This window comes from Rhineura floridana, chromosome 11, assembly GCF_030035675.1.
Source record: "Rhineura floridana isolate rRhiFlo1 chromosome 11, rRhiFlo1.hap2, whole genome shotgun sequence".
NCBI lineage: Eukaryota > Metazoa > Chordata > Lepidosauria > Squamata > Rhineuridae > Rhineura > Rhineura floridana.
In genome coordinates this window covers 21792495-21812325 of record NC_084490.1, presented here as the reverse complement: position 1 = coordinate 21812325, position 19831 = coordinate 21792495, and the positions used below count along the sequence as shown (strand labels likewise).

The following is a 19831-nucleotide window of genomic DNA, read 5'->3' as shown; positions in this document are numbered from 1 at the left end:
TTGTTGGACTCTTAACTCCCATCCACCCCGGGCAGCATGGCCAATGTCCAGGGATGATGGGAATTGTAGTCTAGCAGCATCTGGAGAGCCACAGGTTCCCCATCCCTGGCACAGGCAGTAATGAGTATACCACAAGATGTGAAGCAAATCCCTTAAAGAGAGGATCTAGTAGTTTGCACCAAAATCTGGGCAAATCCAGATGATTGAGCATTCATCCTTGTTTACAGGGAGATTAGATGACATTGTACCAAAATAAGAGCTATCCCACACTTTCCACTGCATTTTCCCATCACTTTTCCTTCTTGCACAAAGTCTGATCTTCGGGGCAAATGATTGGTTGCACAAGACCTTCCAATCAGTTGTAATTGTGCAGCCTGAATTTGCTGGTATGTAATTGAATCCCACCCCAAAATAGCAATAGTATTGAAGTGTCCTCTGAGAGTCTCTGCTTTCATGGATTTTTGGGGGGGTGTGGGGAGAGATCCCAAGTTTCTAGTGCTCATGTAAGCAAAATCTTTTGGAGGTTTTTGCATCATGCTTAAAATGATCTTTCTGGGGTTCCCAGTAGTCTGGGCATGACAAATGTTCACATTTCAGAGCTTTGTATCCTTCCTTATGGACTGCAGCAGCCTCTGTGTCCACTTTTTAAAGAGTCACAACCTTTCCATACATACATGAATCTGTCTTATACCAAGTCACACCAATGAATCATCTAGCCCAAGACGGTCTACTCAGACCAATAGCTGCTGACAAAGGAGTTCCCCCAGCCTTCCCCAGTCTAGTGATCTCCAGATGTAATTGGACTACAACTCCCATCAGACTGAACCAGCAAGGCCAATGCTAAGGGTTGATGGGAGTTGTAGTCCAATAACATCTGCACAGGTCCAGGTTGGGGAATCCTGCCTTATGCAGGTACAGGTGCAATACTGGGTTTTCATTTGTTGGCTTGTTCATTAAAGGTCTGTCCTGTGCCATCAGTACATCTGAGCTCTCAGGACTGCTTAGAATAAAAATAAAACCACATCAAACAGAATAAAATAGCAGTTTTACCAGAGCTTGGAAAAGTTACTTTTTTGAACTACATCTCCCATCAGCCCAATCCAGTGGCCATGCTGGCTGGGGCTGATGGGAGTTGTAGTTCAAAAAAGTAACTTTTCCAAGCTTTTAACACAACAGCTAAAACCCAGCAGATAAATAAAACACAACCTTCCAGCGTGGCTTAAAAGGTTTTTCTAAAGCCTGGGAGAATAAAAATGTCTCGACTGGTGTCAAAGTGACACATACACACAATGCATTGCAGATGTTGGGGAATTGAAGTCAGAAACGTCACAAGAGCCCTGCTAGTTCAGGCCAAAGGTCCATCTAATTCAGCACTTTGTTCCCACAGTGACTGACAACCAGATGCCCATGAGAAGCCTGCAAGCAGAATCTGATTGCAATAGCACTCTCCCACCTACGATTCCCAGCAACTGCGATCTGCTATATGCAAAGCTGATCTAAACCCAACTAAGCTATATGACACCCTTCCCATTAGTAAAAAATTAACAACACACAGAGAGGGACACATATAAGTTTTATGCACACCTTGCTCTAGTTTCTTATGTGTGTTCCAGAGCTGAACAGTGCCTGCGTATCTGACATCACTTTCTCTACTTCTTCCTCGTCAGGTTTTGGCATGGAAGCCACACTGCTCTTAGTGGTCGGTTATTCCCATAGCAAAGGCGTCGCAATATCTTTCCTTGTCCTGGCTGTGGGTTTCAGCGGTTTTGCTATTTCAGGTAAGACCTTAGGCAGCCAGGTTGACCTTTCAGGGCATTGTGCTATTCCAAAATTTAAATCTCCTCCCCTATGCCACCAACTAGAGGCGAGGAAGAAATTTGATTCCGTTCGCAAACCTACTTAATGTACACTTTCCGAAACAGTATGCAAACTGAAATACAGTCATCTTTTGAAATTCTCCAAATTTTGCAATGTAGTTCTTTAGGGAAGTAATCTCTGCAAGAATGCATCATCTCAGGGAAATCTGCTCTGCAAAAAATGTTTATATTCGTGAAAATAACATGCAAAAATGCATCATATTAGGGAACATTGCTCCGCAAAAATGTGTATATTATGGAAAACTACATACAAATAAGGAGAAATTCACACTAAAATGCCGATGAATTTTCATGGGGCCTTTTTAAAAAGTATATCCGCAAACTAATGCAGAAATGTGGAGAACTGAATTTAAGATTGAAAAAATGTACAATGGAGAGAACCCCAAACTGACAAAATTGCCCATCCTCCCTATCCACAATCCTCACACAGAGGGAGTCCTGGGATGGAAGCTTCCTCATACCCATGTAATCTGGTCCTGTGGCTGGTTCATCCTCATTAGGCCCACCATTTTGTGTACCATGGATCGGGAAACCTGTGTGGCCCTCCACATGTTGTTGGACTCCAGTCCCCATCAGCCTGTCCAGCATGGTCAAGGATTATGGGAGATGTAGTCTGACAACATCAGGAGGGACCACAGGTTCCCCATGTCTGGCATATACCTTAGTGCTAGGCAGAGTTCTCAGAAAACCATTCAGCCCAGGCGATTAAAGCAGAGCTTGGAAAAGTTACTTTTTTAAAACTACAACTCCCATCAGCCCCAGCAAGCATGGCCAATGGATTGGGCTGATGGGAGATGTAGTTCAAAAAAGTAACTTTTCCAAGCTGTGGATTAAAGTGTGCACAAGATGTGACCACAAAAGTATAGTTGCCTGCTAAACATCCTATCACATTATGCTCTTCTGTGTGTGTGTGTGTGTGTGTGTGTACTGACTGAGCTACACCATATCCTGTGCATAATTGTGGCAATGTTGACAGGGGGGTCATTAACATAAAGGTCATTCATATGAAGTCAGCAGGAGGGAAGTTCTCTGTGCTAGCTCCAGGGATGGTGTAAAGATCCACTAACAGGGCTGTGAATGGAAGGGAGGTACAGTAGGGCCCCACTTTTCAGTGGCCCGGTTTTCTGCATTCTGCTAATACGGTGGCTTTCAGTTAGAGCAAGGCCCCACTCATACAGCACTTGTTCCACATGTACGGTGTTTTTCAGGCATTGGGCGCCATTTTATTGACGGAGTTCTGATTTTAGGCAGGTTTCACTTTAGAGCCAGTGTGGTGTAGTGGTTAAAGTGTTGGACTACCACCTGGGAGACCAGTGTTCGAATTCCCACACAGCCATGAAGCTCACTGGGTGACCGTGGGCCAGTCACTGCCTCTCAGCCTCAGAGGGAGACAATGGTAAACCCCCTCTGAATACCATTTACCATGAAAACCCTATTCAGAGGGTCGCCATAAGTCGAGATCAACTTGAAGGCAGTCCATTTCATTTTCTGGAACGTAACCCGCCATATGAGTGGGGCCCTACTATATAGGATAGGGCTCCTCCACGTCCTGCCCACGACTCTACCCCATTTTAGCTATTCCATCAGCATTTCTTCTCTGGTGAAGTGCTACCAGCATTTCTGAAGCGTTCTGCTGGCATATCTATCATGCCTAGCAGTGCATTTAATGTTCTGTCATCATAATGGGGCTTCTGCCAGATCCTATATTCCTGGGATGGGAACCTCAGGCCCAGAGACTGAATGTGGCCCTCCAGAGCCCTCTCTGCAGCACTTAGAACTCTCTCCCGTCCACACCACTTCTCCTCAGGCCACAGCCTTAATTGACCTTGGTCTGTGCCTTCCTTGAATGCTTTTGTCTGACTGGAATGTGCCTTGAACTGTGATCATGTCTGTTGGAGAGAAATTTGGAGATGGAGTTGTTAGAAACCTTTGAGTTTTGCTTGGGTGGATTGTAGCCTACTATACACAGGTAAGTGTCATAACCATTGTCCCACCCACTTTTCCTTCCTGTCTCATCCATCACTGGCATGTGGTTCTTGGAGGGATGCCCACAAGGGAATTCAGCCCTTGGGCTGGAAAAAGGTTGTCCACCCTGCTATAGTCTCTCAGCTGGCATAGGATTGCTCTGTAAGAGACAATGCCAAAAGTATGATGCTTCTTTGAGGAAGGCATAATTAGGAAAACACGGAAGGAGATTGGAAAATCAAGTCAGAAGGCTCAATGCTTGTTCCTTTGAACTTTGCTCCTGTTTAGGATTGCAGAAGTAAGAGATATTTTTTCAAGTATCTTATAGAAGCAATAGTGAACTACAGGCGGACTCTGTAGCTGTAATCTAACACCAAATGACTGTGATCTTGACTGAACCTTACAGTGGTGGGTATGGATGGGGGGGATTTGATTCAGTTTGCACTTAAAGGCGAATCTATTTAATTCACACTTTCCAAAACAACATGAGAATCGAAACACAGCAATCCTTTGACATTCGCACTTACCCTCATTTTGTGACATAGTTCTCCAACCAACCAATGTTTTTAAAAATGCATATATATGGGGAAAGTGTGCATAAGAATGAATATATTAGTGAAAATAACATACAAAATGCATTATATTAGGGGAAATTACTTGCCAAAATGTGTACATTAATAAAAACTGCATACAAGAAATTGTTTATTAGGTGAAATTCGCACTGAAATGCTGATGAAATTTCATGAGGATTTTTTCTAAAAATTGCAAATTGCTGTAGAAATGTGGAGGATTGATTTTAAGAACAGAAAAATGAGAAACTGGGAGAACTGAAATCAACAGATCCTTCCATCCCTGTTGGTGGGGAATATCCATTAGTAGTTCAAGCAGTAAACTGTAACCTTTTAATACATTCAGGGCACTTCCAACGTGTTTCTTGAGCATTCATCCTGATCTTTTTACAGGGAAATTAGACAACATTGGCTATTGAATGAGCACTCGTTCTGATTTGTTTGTGGGAAGATTAGATGACGTCGTGTCAAGGGTTGTCTTACTGTTTCCAGAGCAACTCCCCATTACTTTCCTTACTGCAAAAAGTTCAGTTTTGGGGGAAGTAGGTTTGTTGCACAAGACTTCCCAATCAACTATAATTGTGCAACCTAAATTTGCTGGTATGCGATTCAATCACTCAAAAACAGCGACAGTCTGGAAGCATCCTTACAGCTAGATGCAATCTGTGGCCTGTATTAGCTTCAACATTTGAGGACAGACTGACATACATTCCTTTTTATCTCCATCCCCACTTCCAGGGTTTAACGTGAATCACTTAGACATTGCCCCCCGATATGCCAGTATCCTTATGGGAATCTCCAATGGCGTGGGGACCCTATCGGGTATGGTGTGTCCACTCATCGTTGGAGCTATGACCAAACACAAGGTAGGAACCACAAATCCCTCAAAGTAAGAGCTTGCTTGTCCTGAGAAATTCCTGTCTCCATAATTTCTATCATTCTTATTCTGATTCAGTTCTCTGAGTGTTTATGTAGCCAAAATGGCAACAGCCTCACGCTAGAGGGGAAGTATCATCAGATTTGGGGTCATCCTGAGGTTTGAGGAAATAATCTTTAGGGGGAAACTCTATGGGGGGGGAACCACCCAAAATAGCCCAGTAGGGGACAAAATGCTGAATGACTGTTGAGAAGAAAAAATCTGAAACCCAGATAGGAGGGATATAGAATAGAGTGGCTAGAAAAGGAGGGGAGAGGAAGAGATGCATAGATATACAAGGCACCTACCTGGTCATTGGCTCTTTTGCCAGGCGACACCTGTCTGTTCACTTGCCCTCTCAAAAGCTGGTGCCTGCTTATTCACTGCTGGAGGGTGAAAAAAAGAAGGTAAATTGGGGAGCGGGAGGGGAATGAAGCAGCTAGAACTCTGAGCACCAGCATCCACACTGCAACACATTTTGTTCAGGCCCCGCTTGTAATTATGATTTCTTTCTGTTTGCTGAGAGTGTCTTTTTTCTTCCCGCAATGCATAAGAGAGGCTTTGATTCCCATAGTGAAATGTGTGTCACCAAGCAGTACACTTGTGTGATTTTAGAAGTGAGAGGCACCCTAAGAACCTAAGAAGAGGTTCACACTGAATGTCAAAGTATTCCAGGATCTTGTTTTCTGAAGGTGGCCAAACAGACTGCCTCTGGGAAGCCTACAAGCAAAACAGGAAGGCATCTGCCTTTCCTCACTGTACACTTCCCACATCCGTTACTCAGAGAAAAGGACGAGGGAGAAATTTGTTTGGTTTGCATTTTGATGGGAACCTATCTCATTTGCACTTTCCAAACCAACCCAAATCGAAACACAGCCATCCTTCAATATTCATACTTCTCCAAATTTTGTGATGCAGTTCACTGCCCCCCCATGTGCATATTAGCGATTAGTGTACAAAACATACATTACGTTAGAGGAAACTGCTTGCAAAAATGTGTATATTAGACAAAATTGGATACAGTATGTATATAGTAAAAGAAATGCGGATGAAAAGGCATACACATTTTTATATGGGCTTTTTCTTCAAAATCCACAAATGGAGCTGGAAATAAGGCTGTGCTTTTTTGTGTTTGTTGGTACTCACCAGTATAGAATACTGTCACCTCTTTTTTGCTGTCCGTAGCAACCATTTGGGGCTCGCACTAGCAATGGAGAAGACTATTCGCTAAATGGACTTAGTATCAGATTTCGACTGAATCTGACAGTCTGCTATCCTTTTGGAATGGCATTTCTTGTGGGAGGCTGTGGCTGCAATCGGCATGGATTTTTGTGGCAGGCCACGGCTGTAATTTTTTGTGGCAGGCAGTGGCTGTGATCAGCATGGATTTCCCCCCCCCATTTTACGTAATTATCTTTGTGATTTCCTCTAAGTTGATGCATCCATAACAGTCTGTATGTGTGATAAATAGGAAAAAATAAAACACATGGAACACTGTGATCATTTGCATAAGCATTTACGTTTAAAATTACACATTCTTTTCGCAACAAAAAAACACAGCAGATTGAATCAGCAAATGCCAAAGCAAGTGGGAACAAAAAAGGGCAGATCAGGATTGAATGACAGATTATTGGAATACAAGCGGATCGGATCCAGGCAGTGAACCCCATCCCTAGCTGGCACCCATGGCACTTTTATCAAGGCACCTCATTTTTATATTAAAAAAGGCAAACTGCACTTAAGATTTAAAAAGGGAGAAGCTTGACAAATTCTGCCCTCTCTATTCAGAGATATACTGCTTCTAAACATGGAGGTTCCATTTCTATCATGGCGGATAGCTCTTTCTCCATCTCAAGAGCTATCTTGAGATCCCTGGTCTGGTATGTTTGTGTGTGAGAGACTTTCACACAATCATAGAGTTGGAAGGGGCCTATAAGGCCATCGAATCCAACCCCCTGCTCAATGCAGGAACCCAAATTAAAGCATATCTGACAAGGGGCTGTCCAGCTGCCTCTTGAATGCCTCCAGTGTTGGAGAGCCCACCACCTCCCTAGGTATGCCCCCACCCCAGTACTGTATTACAGTTTTGGCTTGCTATTTCCATACACCGTGATTCTTGACTTAATTTGTTCTTCCTCAGGTTTCTAATTTATTGCATTCATTGTCCTCTATGACCGCAGAGCAGCACCATTGCTAGTGCAAACTATTCAGTCCTTTCTGTATATTTTACATTGAGGGATAATTGTATCCCATTGATTATCACTGTGCTACCAGATTTCTGATATTCCCACTGTATCTATGTTCTCCTCTAACGCCAGACACTCTAAGCAATTTTTTAAATTGCTTTTTAAAAATGTGTTTTTAAATTTGTACATTTGTTTTTAACATTTTTAATTGTCGTAAACCTCCCAGAGAGCTTCGGCTATGGGGCGGTATACAAATGCAATAAATAAATAAGTCGCCCTTTTATAAAAATGCATATTAAAAACATTTTAATCCTGCCTTTCTGCTACACATAATATGAGGCATTTAAGAAAATCAATAAAGCATAGAAGCTAAAAAAAAATGGGGGGGGGAATCCAGCAGGTAACACCAATTAAATTATAACACAGAATAAGCAAAGGTGAAGTGCACTTCTGTCAGGCCAAAGTCCCAAAAAAAAGTCTTTGCCTGCCAGGGTGGGCACCAAAGATATCTCCCAGGACAGGGGACAGCTTCATAAGAGGGGAGGCACCATGACGCATCAAAGTCTCTCCAGATGACCTCAGGTAGGTTCATAGGGTAAGAGTCAGGTCCTTCAGTATCCTGGTCCTAAACCATTTAGGCCTTTTGAAGGTCGCAAGCAGCAGTTTGAACTGAGCCCAGAAATGTCTTGGAACCTAGTGGAGATGATATACCAATGGAGTTGTATGCTCCATATAACTGGCTTTGAGATTCCTAGCCTGAACCTCCTAACACCTATAATATAATTTGCCAAGAGCTGAGCCAAATATTCTCAGAAGGATTTGAAAACAATTGCTGCTGCTGCAACAACAACAAAAGCCCTTAGGAAAAAGTTACCTACTGCCATAGCTAATGGTGAGCCCCATCCTGGAGAAACTGTAGAGGAATGGAGAAATTCATTTAAATGCTCTCCCCCCCTTCATTTATCTGCCCTAACACAGGAAGGAGAATTTCAAGAGGCCATTTGCATCCACCTCCAATATTGGATTCTCATTCTACAAGTTAGATTCAGATTACGCTACTTGTACTGTCCTGTTGAACTCAATGTGAAAAGTTAGTCATGTTAAGACGCATTGATTTCATGCAGTTCTAAGGGTGGCATCCTAACTCTGGGTGGGCAGCAGTGGGGCTTAACAGAGCGTCAGAACCACTGCCATATCCTCAGCCCTGCCACTCGCGCCTTGCTGGGCCACCTTAGGATCCAGCAGATATTTGGCTGTCCCAGCTCTTCCCCTCCCCACCTCTGAAACACCCCATTTTGGGGCTTGGTCTGTCTACTGCCAGTGGGGATACTAACCGCAGTAGCATCTACTGTGCTTGTGGCAAGCGAAGGGGCAATCTCTACAGCAGCAAAGCCCAGTATAGCTGAGCAGAGGAACAGCTCTGCCCCATCCAAACCCCCTCCAGAGCAGCATATTGTGGCTTTGGATTGCTTTGCCCATGCAACTGTTTTAGTCTGTGTCCATCCCTGTGTGATTTTTATTGCAACATCTTTGACTGTTTGATTGGCTCTCCGTTGTCTCTGCATGCTCAATATCAATTTTATTCCTGTACACCAGGTGTGGGGAACCGTTGGCCCTCCAGATATTGCTGAACTACAACTCCCATCAGCCCCAGCAAGCATGGCCAATGACCAGGGATTATCCAGCAACTTCTGGAGGGCCAAAGGTTCCCTACACATACACACAGGTTATTCCGAAACCAAATTCTTCGCAGTTTCTAGCCTTACATCCAAGACACTTCTGCTAATTTCAGTTTAAGCTATTTCAAAGTTTCAAATGTTGGTTTGTTCTTATACGGACTTTCAATACCAGAAAATTTCTTCTGCTGGGTAATCATAATTTGAAATGGGGACCTGTGGAGAGATGGGCAGAGATACCAAATCCTATTTCCACATACTTTTTCTCCCTGCAGGAGCAAATTATCAGTATTGCTGTGGTGTTACACCTTAGACACAGTTTTGGAGTTAATGGCTATTCTTTTTCCCAAGGAATCCTAGGAACTGTAGTTCTGGGAGTGAGGCTAGGGATCTCTAATAGCACCCTCACCAAATTACAGTTTCCAATATCTTTTGGGGAAGTCATGACAGTTAAATTGGTGTTTATTTATTATATTTATTTGATAACACAGTAATGCCTCGGTTAACAAATCCTCCGGGAAAGAAGCTCCTTTTAACAAAGTTGCTTTTGTGTGCAGAGGGCATGGGGGGCACACACTCTGACATAGTCAGAATGTGGCTCCTTGTCTACTGGATTGCGGCTGCTGCAGGCAGCTCTCTCACACATGGCTGGAACGGCACTCCTTGTCAAGTGGCAGAGGCACCTCCACAGTAAACAGTGCTTTGGGTGCCCTGGAAACACTGTTTACTGCAGACATGTATTCTCGAGTGTAGGGGAGGATGGCAGAGAGAGACCAAGCACAGGGTGGTGGTGGTGGCTGCCACTTGCCTGCCCACTTGAGTGTATAATTGGGATGGAATCCTCTCCTTTTGTACATTTCATTTTTAAGTGTGGCCCCCTGGTGGTCATTAATGATCTGATTCCTTTTTCCTCCAATATATTTTCATTTTTCCAGTCTCCTCCGGGTTGTTGGTGTTTTTTTTTTTGCTTTGCAGAGAATTATCAATATTATAATCACTATTTATTCACAAGTCTCTACTGGTATCTCTTTATTCTGAACTCTGTAATGATTTTCTGTTCACATTCCTTTTCAAGTGCATGGCAGAGCAGATTAAGGCAGATAATCAGATCTGTGTCTTCTCCCTGCTGCTTACAATTAATATCTCATTCCCCCCTGCCGCTTTCTGTCTGTCAGTTACAATCAACACTTTATTGACAGCAGTGAAAGGGAATACACTTTTGAAGAGCTCACATAGAAAGTAGATTGACAAAAGTATCACGCACACTATTGATGATTTCAAAGTGAATTATTTTTTAAAAACGAATTGGGAAAAAAGAAGAATGAATCAGAAACCAGGTGTGGAGAGTTGCAGCTTCAAAATTCTCTCCACAAAGATACAGAATATCAGAAGTAATTAATCCGATGGCAAATCCGATTATTGCAGAAATGGAGCCCATTGCTAGTGTAGGGAGAAGAGAACTGTGCTCAAAGCTTTAGATTGATATAGCAAGATGCTACATGATAAAAGAAAAAAGGCAAAGCAGGCATCCCTGGATGCATTTGGAAGTAGTCTTCAAGTGGTCTGTATGCAAGGCTTACCTGACCTGGTTGCTTCATTTCAGACATGCATATTGTTAGTTTTGAATTAAAAATTTGCTGAAATATGTTGAACTGCTCTTCTTTTTTGTGGACCTATCCCTGTTCTTTCCATGTTATTCCGACCTCTGGTATCAAAGTTTCTGTTAAATAGGTAATGTCCAGGAACGCATGTTCTTCGTTAACTGAGGTATTGTTGCTGCATGGATACTTGTGTTCAGGGTTCAAGCTAGCCAGCCAGCCAGCCATACCCTCTTCCAGAATGCTCCATTCCAGCCTTCGTACCCCCACTTTACTTTTTCTTTTTTTCACCCTTCAGCAGTCAGCCAACATTCCATGGCTACTGAGCATACGCTGTCCTTCTTCATTACTGGATTGTTTTGAGGATTACCCCCTTATGGTTTTTGGGGGGGGGTGTTTTTTTGTACTTCTGCCAACCTTGGAGTCTCAATGCAGAAATCCAACTTAAAGCATACCTGACAGGTGGCTGTCCATGGCTATTGGCCATGCTTGCTGGGCTGATGGGAGTTGCAGTTCAACAACCTCTGGAGGGCCACAGGTTCCAAACCCCTGGTTTGAAAGAAAACATTCAAAGCATGTTTTCCATGATGCTTTGGATCAGCATGTGTGAGCCCATGGATAGTCTTAGTGGTATGGGAACTCAAGTCTGTGTGTCCTAAAGCAGGTGTGTGGGGAACCTTTGGCCTTCCAGCTGTTGCTGAACTAAAGCTCCCATCATCCTTAGCCATTGGCCATGCTTACTGGGGTTGATGGGAGTTGTAGTTCAGCAACATCTGGAGGGCCAAAGGTTCCCCACACCCATCCTAAAGCAATTTCTTCAACAGTCCCTGTTTTTCCCTTCCCTCTCTCATTTTCTACAGACCCGGCAGGAATGGCAGTACGTTTTCCTCATCGCCTCTCTAGTGCATTACGGGGGCGTCATCTTCTATGGGATTTTTGCCTCCGGGGAGAAGCAGCCATGGGCCGAGCCAGAACAGCTCAGTGAGGAGAAGTGTGGCTTTATCAATGAGGATGAACTGGCCGACGAGGAGGACGAGGCGGCCCGGATGGCAGCAGGAGGGGGCGGGGGAGGTGGGGGCTATGGCGCCACCAAAAGCACCAGCTTTGCCAATGGAGGCTGGACAGCAGATTGGGACAAGAAGGAAGAATACATACAGGAACCTGGCAAAGATTCATATATGTATGGCACACCGGGAGAGCGGGACTTATTGTAGAGATGCCCCATCCCTCCTCCCTCATGGGAGGCCGGGACCTTGGTTCAATCCTCTGGAATGTGGGGAGAAAACCTGCATTTAGGTTGCTTCCCCACCCCTTTCATTTTACCACCCTTTCCCTATCCCCCTCAGTTCTGGTGCATTGGTACAACCATCTGGACCCACTGAAAACTGTCCCCTCAGACTCATCGGCCTTGGTGATAGCCCAAGAGCACACACTCCACACCCGCCTCTTTCCTTTTCTACAAGCTTCAGTGCGTTGCCATAACAGCAACCGCATCACACACACCATCCACTCTGACACCCCCCCCCAGTTGTAGTGCTTTGGTATGTGGAATATGGGTACAAGGGGGCAGAGTGAAATTACACATGCACACACACATCCTGAGCCCCAATGAATAGTTTTGGACACAATGCAACAATAGTGTAATATGACCTATGGCACTGACGTTGGCCAGGTGCCAGAGCCACAAGGCAGGGGTAGAACACATGTTTTGCATGCATAAAGTCCTAGGTTCAAGCCCTGGTGTCTCCCCATTAAATGATGTCAAGCAGCAGCTTTGGGAAAGGCTGCTGCCTGAGTCTTGGAAGGCCACTGCCGGTCAGAGTAGACAATACTGGCCAATAATGGACCAAAGGTCTGACTCTGTGTAAAGCAGCTGTGTATATTTAACATTCCCCTTGTTGCTCCTCCCCCTGGGATGGAGCTCAGTTCAGCTGTTTTGTCCCACTCTGCAGCTCACTGCTGCAGCACCTGAGACCGACCTTGACCATCCTGGTGCCCTCCAGATGTTTTGGAGTACAGCTCACACCATTCTGAGCCAGCATGACTGGAGTTGTAGTCCAAAACACCTGGAAGGCACCGGGTTGGCAAAGGCTGCCTTGGGCTATGTCTCAGGCCACTCTCTTTCTTAGGAATAAATCAAATATTTTCCCCTGGAAATAATTCTGGGGAGCTTTAATCCATGAGGGGCAGCACATCTTATGCCTTCAGCATCCATGCGCCAAGAATGACCCTGCACTGCGGAGGCAGGAGCAACTCACCTTGGCCCTAAGGCTGACCACTTGCTCACATGCTGAGCACTAGAGAAGGCATGTTTCCAATGTGACACACATCTAGCCTCTCCGAAAATGCTCACAAACCATTTTGAAATACGCCACATGCTTTTCATTGTAATTTCCCCCCCCGAGCCACAAATGCTTTCACTGATACACTAGTTGACATTGTCTCAGTGGAAAACTGGCAATGCACAAGAATTTCAAATGACTTTCCCAAAATACTTGGTCATTGGTAGTTTCAAGAGCCCTTCCTTTCCCCCCTATAAAAATAACTCTCCACAAACTCTAGAAATGTGTTCACACATTGTTGTTATAGCACTTTTAAATTTACAGTGCTTCAAAATTTATTGAAACATTTTAAATTCAAAGAAAACTAAGAATTAACCTTTCATCGCCACAGGAATCCTCAGTGGGCATAGCTATACACTGCTATAGCGGATAGCTATACATCAGATGTTGGACTCAGGCCACATCCACAGCAAACATTTATTCCACTTTAAACAGTCATGGCTTCCCCCAAAGAATCCTGGGAAGGACAGTTTGTGAAGGGCACTGAGAGTTGTTAGGAGACTGTTATTCCCCTCACAGAGCCCCAATTCCAAGAATTCTCTGGGAAGAGGGGCTGACTGTTAAACCACTCTGGCCTGAGCTCTGTCAGGGAAATGGCAGTCTCCTAATAACACTCAGCACCCTTCATAAACTACAGTTCCCAGGATTCTTTGAGAGAAGCCATGACCGTTTCAAGTGGAATCAAAGTCTGGTGTGGATGTAGCCTCTAACTCCCATCAGCCCAAGCCAGCATGGCTTACGGTCAGGGTTGATGGGAGTTGTAGTCCAACAACAACTGGCGGGCCACATGTTACCCAGCTCCACTCTGAGTTCTTATTTAAAACATGTTAGATGTTCACACTATGCATTTAATGGTATACATCAAAATGCTTCAAATGCAATTTTAAATGGCTATAAAACATTTGAAAAGTGTGGCCTGGCCACATCTACATTACAGACTGAAAGCTGATTGATGATGATATCATGTTTTAACTCTTTTTGGCTTCTTTCAAAGATTCCTGGGAATTGTTGGTGCCAGAGGAGGCTGATTTATTTATTTATCTAGTCAATCAATTCTTATCCCCTTTTTTAGGAGAATCTCTACAAATCTGATTATTATTATAAACTACCTTTTTATCTCTCCCTTTCTCCAAGAAGCTCATTGCCCCTCCTTGTCCTCACAACAAACTTGTGAGGTAGATTAAGCTTATAGACAATGACTAGCCCAAGTTCAGCCAGTAGCTGAGTGGGGGATTTGAACCCGGGTCTCCTTAAGTATATTTCAACACTCCAACCACTATACCATGCTGGCTCTTAGAAGGAGCCCTAATCCTTATCAAATGAGCAATTCCCAGAGATCTTTGCTTAGAGGGTACAGAAACTGGTTTAAATATGTAGTACAGACGTGCTCTGTAACCATGAATTAGTTAGCCATGTCGTTTCAGAAGCTATTTACAGTACAATTGTACATATGTTTACTCAGACACAAACACCATTCTCTGCCATTCTCCCATTGCAGCTATAAAGTGCTTCAACTGCCTTAGCGTGTGAACACAGCTTAGGGGTTTTGCACCATTACAGGAGCCAGCATTACCCAGTGGACACTAGCATGTTGCTTTATGGTAATCTTCCCTAACCTAGTGCCCTCTACATGTTTTGTACTACAACTCCGATCAGTCCCAGCAGGCACGGCTCTTCTCCGTGGGGCTGATGGGTGAGGACACCAGGCTGGAGAAGGCTGCTTTAGGATCTGAAAGGTCTGAGATGTTCTGAAAGCTGTATGTTAAAATGGCTCTCAGCCATTCAGACCTATCACCTGTATAAAGAGAATAGTGGCCTACCTCATAGGATTGTTGGAAGGATGAACAAAATAAGATTGTAAAAGCACTCTGTACAGTTAAGGATATAATCCATAATGGCAATAGCAATGCCAGAGTCAGCAGAACTGGTGGTTTCTGATTACCCCACCCCACATCACACACACAGCTTGCTTGAGACAATCTGAGTATAAGTTGTTCGGAATATTCCAGAGGCACCTCCAATCACCCAGAAACTTCATTTATCTAGTCCCATGAAAGCCAACTCCAACAATAGCGACAGGCTGATCACATCTAGGCCTAAACTGTGGGGTAAGTCTCCCTTTCCCCTAGCTTCTTAAGTTCTGCCCCCTCACACCTCCCCCCCCAATAGTTCCCTCTGTGGGTTGGTTGGTCTGTCTGGCGTTCACTCTGTACGTATAACCTCCTTCCTTGAATCACCCCAAAACGGTTGGAATAAATACCCTGTTCTTGTGTAAATATATAAATATAAATATTATATATGAAACCAGATATGGTTTGGAAAGGAACATACTTGTGTGTGTGTTTGAAGCTGGGGGGGGGGAGGCTGAATTATCACTATCCCCACACTTCATCCATAAATTTCCAGGGCCTACCAATGGGCATCAGGCCAATTTCAGGTGGGCCTCAGTGCCACAGCCTGCCCAGTGCCTCCTCACTCTCCTGCCACACCCCCTTGCCATGCTATAGACTTGGGATGGACCAATGCTAGCGCCAGCAACTCCCTACTACATAAAGATGGCATAAAAACAAGAGAAGTTTGGGGGAGATGGAACGGAGGTCTCCCTCTACTAAGGGCAAAGAGCCAGAGCAGGTGTTGAATGATATTAGTGAGATAAAAAATTAAATGCTAAAGTTACAGTTATCCATTACTTTTCGTTATTAATTGGGAATCAAAAGGAAGGAGATAATTGTTATATTGTTATAGCAACAAGAAGTGAATATAGAAGCTGCAGGGAGGAGGAATGAAAGAAACAGACAATTTGAAAGGAATAGGGCACTTGTTAAGTGAGAAAGAAGGGGAGAAGAAATTACAGGGGATGAGTAAAAATCCTTTCAGTGGCATGTAGAGCAGGAATATAGAATAAAATTCCTTCTCCACTTATTTTGATGTGCTATAACACCATAATACACACAAAAAAGTTAACATCATAGCATCATGGTGTTACAACTCGATAGCTCTCTTTTATTAAAAAGCCTCAAAATCATTTTAGTACTAGTTAAAAGATTAAGTTTTAAAAAAGAATGGGGTCATTAAAATGGTGCCCACCACCAGAGTTATTATGAATGTGTGCTGAGCTGCAAACAGCCCCATACATGGCAGTTATGTCACGTCCACTTGGGTGGGCAGAATAAACAGGATGCACACATAGAAAAAGTGTGATATTCCCAGTTGTGTGGAAAGGCAAACCGTTTGACCTGATATTAAGCAGCTCTACACACAAGCCCTATTTAGGCTTTATTCTAAAATATAGAATTTAGTTCCACACAGTTATGGTTGCTTGGAGAGAGCAGGGCTGCATCACAATCTTGTCCTCGTGCCCACTTTTAGCCTCACACTCCAATGCTATGCATGCACTGGGAGCTTCTTCAGAAAGGAGAAGCCCACTGAATTTTCAGAGGCTCTCCCCAGGACTAAAGACCCAGAAGATGGGGCTGAACCCTCTTATTCCCACTGTTTCTCATATTCAGGCTGCAAACGCCATTGTGTAAATAGTCACAAAACAGCAACATCCAAGTACAAGAGGGAAGCTTGGGGAAACCCTGAAGCTTGCAGAGGTGCAATTAAAAAAGAAAACCTCTTAAGGCAGGGAGAACCCCTAAAACATCCAAATAAGAACTGAGCATGCTCTGTGGCCATGGAATGCTGCCTGACAGTTGGGAAGGGAAAACAAAAAACTGGGGAGGGGGAGGAATGAAATGGAGTATCCTGAACAGGAGCACTGCACACTGCAACATTTTCTTGCAGTTCCTGCTTGTAGAAATACAGTGTACTTTTTTAGACAACAAAGAGCTGGGATAGCCAACACGGTGTCCTCCAGATGAAGTTAGACTCCCATCAGCCCAGATAACATGGTCAACGTCTGGTCAAGGATGATCAGAGTTGGAATCCAACAGCATCTGGAGGTCCACAGGTTCCTCATCCTTGTAGTCTAAGGCTCAAGACGTAAAGAGGGTCCAGAGAGCTGATCCATATCCAGACACCTCAAGGTAAGGTTGTCAAACCTGGAACCAGCAGCCCCAAGAGCTGTCCTTTCACAGGTGTTCAAAAACCTTTCTCTTAGAGGGATAGGAGCAGGTCAGTCTGCTTCCCCACCCCTCCCTGGCCAATTGACAATCTTATCTGTAGGCGGGAGGGGAGCGGGGTTTTCATGTGGCTGGCCAGCCACCGTGGGATTAAGCTAGGAATAGACAGTTGGCTCAAGGATTATTAGGTGGTGGGGTGGAGGGAACAGAGGGAGAGATTCAGGGAGGCCAGATCAGAGAAGCAAAGGGAACTGCAGGGGACATAAATTAGTCTGTGGCGTGTCCCTTCGTCCCAGCTTCAGCTCAGCTCAGCTCAGCCACTGGGCTGCCATCTCTTCTTCCCACCTGCAGTTTTTCAGGGTCACTCAGATTCCTGCTGAGCTTGCATTTGCTCAGGAGTTCACAGTTGCAAAACCCTGCAGCATATACTCCTGGGAGCATAGGGAGAAGAGCACAAAGAAGAGATTCACCATTGGGGCAGAGGGTCATGTCCCAGAATGGATCTCAAGGAGAAGGCTTTGATCCTAGGGAGGGATGAATCTGTCAATTTCAGTTTCTTTCACTTTCTCATTTTTTCCAGTCTTTAATTCAGTTCTCTGCATTTCCACATCAGTCTGAGCATTCTTTGTTTAAATCCTCATGAAAATTAACCAGCATTTTAGTGTGATTTTATCCTAGTACACACATTTCTGTATGCAATTTTCCCTAATAGAACACACTGTGTTTTCATGAATATATCCATTTTTATGCATACTTTATCCTAGTGAATGCACTTCTGCACATTACTTGACCAGAGAACTGCACTGCAAAATCTGAAGAAGTGCAAGTTTTGAAGGAGGGCTGTGTTTTGGTTTGCATATTAGAAAGCATGAATTAGGTAGGTTTGCCTTTAAATGCAAACTGAATTAAGTCTGTCCCCCATCCCTACTTAATGCAAAATAAGATTTGTCTCTCCAAGAACATCTAATATCTTCTACCAAGACACCTAACTATTTAGTAGTAGTAGTAGTATAATTTTATTGATTTAGATTTATGAATTGCCTTGTTTGAAAATATCTTAAGATGATGGTCAATATAAAAAGCACACATGAGATACAAAACTCATGTAAAACCCAAAGTTACAACTCAATAAAATAATCCAGTCTGGTGAACATATCAAGAAAGTATACCCTAATCAACAAAGCATCTTCTCCCACAGCCATGACATGCTAATCATAAAATAATTTACATAATGAATCCATTCTCAAGAACAATAATATCAACACTCAAATGCCTGGCTAGGGATGGAGGAGAAATTTGATTCAGTTTGCATTTAAAGCCAAATTCTGCTTTAAATCTGCACTTTCTGAAACAACAGGTGAAACACAGCCATCCTTCAAAATTCGCACTTATCCGAATTTTGTGATGCAGTCCTCCAACTAAACAATGTTCGCAAAAATGTATATAAATGAGGAAAGTATGCATAACAATGAATATATTGGGAAAATAGCATACAAAATGCATTACATTTCATTTCTTGGATGAGTTTCAGTTGGTGCAGCTTGAGGACATTGACAAGGTGCTTGGACAGGTTCGTGCAACCACTTCTGTGCTGGATCCTTGCCCTTCTTGGCTAATAAAAGCTAGCAGGGATAGAACAGCCGGCTGGGCCAGGGAAGTGATTAATGCCTCTCTGTGAGAGGGGGTGGTCCCTGGCTGCCTGAAAGAGGCAGTAGTGAGACCACTCCTGAAGAGGCCCTCCCTGGACCCAGAACATCTTAATAACTATAGGCCGGTAGCAAATGTTCTGTTCCTGGGCAAGGTCCTTGAACAAGAGGTGGCAGGCCAGCTCCAGACACTCTTGGATGAGACCGATTATCTGGATCCATTTCAGTCGGGTTTCAGGCCTGGTTTTGGCACAGAAACAGCCTTGGTTGCCCTGTATGATGACATCTGTCAGGAGAGAGACAGGTGGAGTATGACTCTGTTGATTCTCCTTGATCTCTCAGCGGCTTTCGATACTATCGACAATGGTATCCTTCTGGGGAGACTGGCTGAGTTGGGAGTGGGAGGTACTGCATTGCGGTGGTTCCACTCCTACTTGGCAGGTCGCCTCCAGAAGGTGGTGCTTGGGGAACATTGCTCAGCACCCTGGACTCTCCAGTATGGGGTTCTGCAGGGGTCAGTTCTGTCCCCCATGCTGTTCAACATCTACATGAAACAGTTGGGAGCGGTCATCCAGAGCTTTGGAGTGCATTGCCATCAGTATGCTGATGACACACAGCTCTATTTCTCCTTTTCATCTTCTTCAGGTGAGGCTGTCAATGTGTTGAACTGGTGCCTGGCTGCGACAATGGACTGGATGAGGGCTAATAAACTGAGGCTCAATCCAGACAAGACTGAGATGCTGCTAGTGGGTGGTTCTTCTGACCGGATGGTGGATGTCCAACCTGTCCTGGATGGGGTTGCACTTCCCCTGAAGGAGCAGGTTCGTAGCTTGGGGATTCTCCTAGAACCATCTCTGTCACTTGAGGCTCAGGTAGCCTCGGTGGCATGGAGTGTCTTCTACCAACTTCGGTTGGTGGCCCAACTACGTCCCTATCCGGACAAGGATAACCTGGCTTCAGTTGTCCATGTTCTGGTAACCTCCAAATTAGAT

At 44.2% G+C, this 19831-nt stretch overlaps 1 protein-coding gene across 1 annotated transcript in view; it reads left to right on the top strand.

The window, feature by feature from the left end:
* Positions 1 to 13374, top strand: part of SLC17A7 (solute carrier family 17 member 7) — a 65473-nt gene extending 52099 nt beyond the window's left edge. The window contains exons 10-12 of the mRNA XM_061591616.1: positions 1668 to 1778; positions 5150 to 5277; positions 11648 to 13374. Of these exons, the coding sequence (XP_061447600.1) occupies positions 1668 to 1778; positions 5150 to 5277; positions 11648 to 12001 (593 nt within the window). The 3' untranslated portion in view covers positions 12002 to 13374. The remainder of the gene's footprint in view (positions 1 to 1667; positions 1779 to 5149; positions 5278 to 11647) is intronic.
* Positions 13375 to 19831: the final 6457 nt, after the last annotated feature.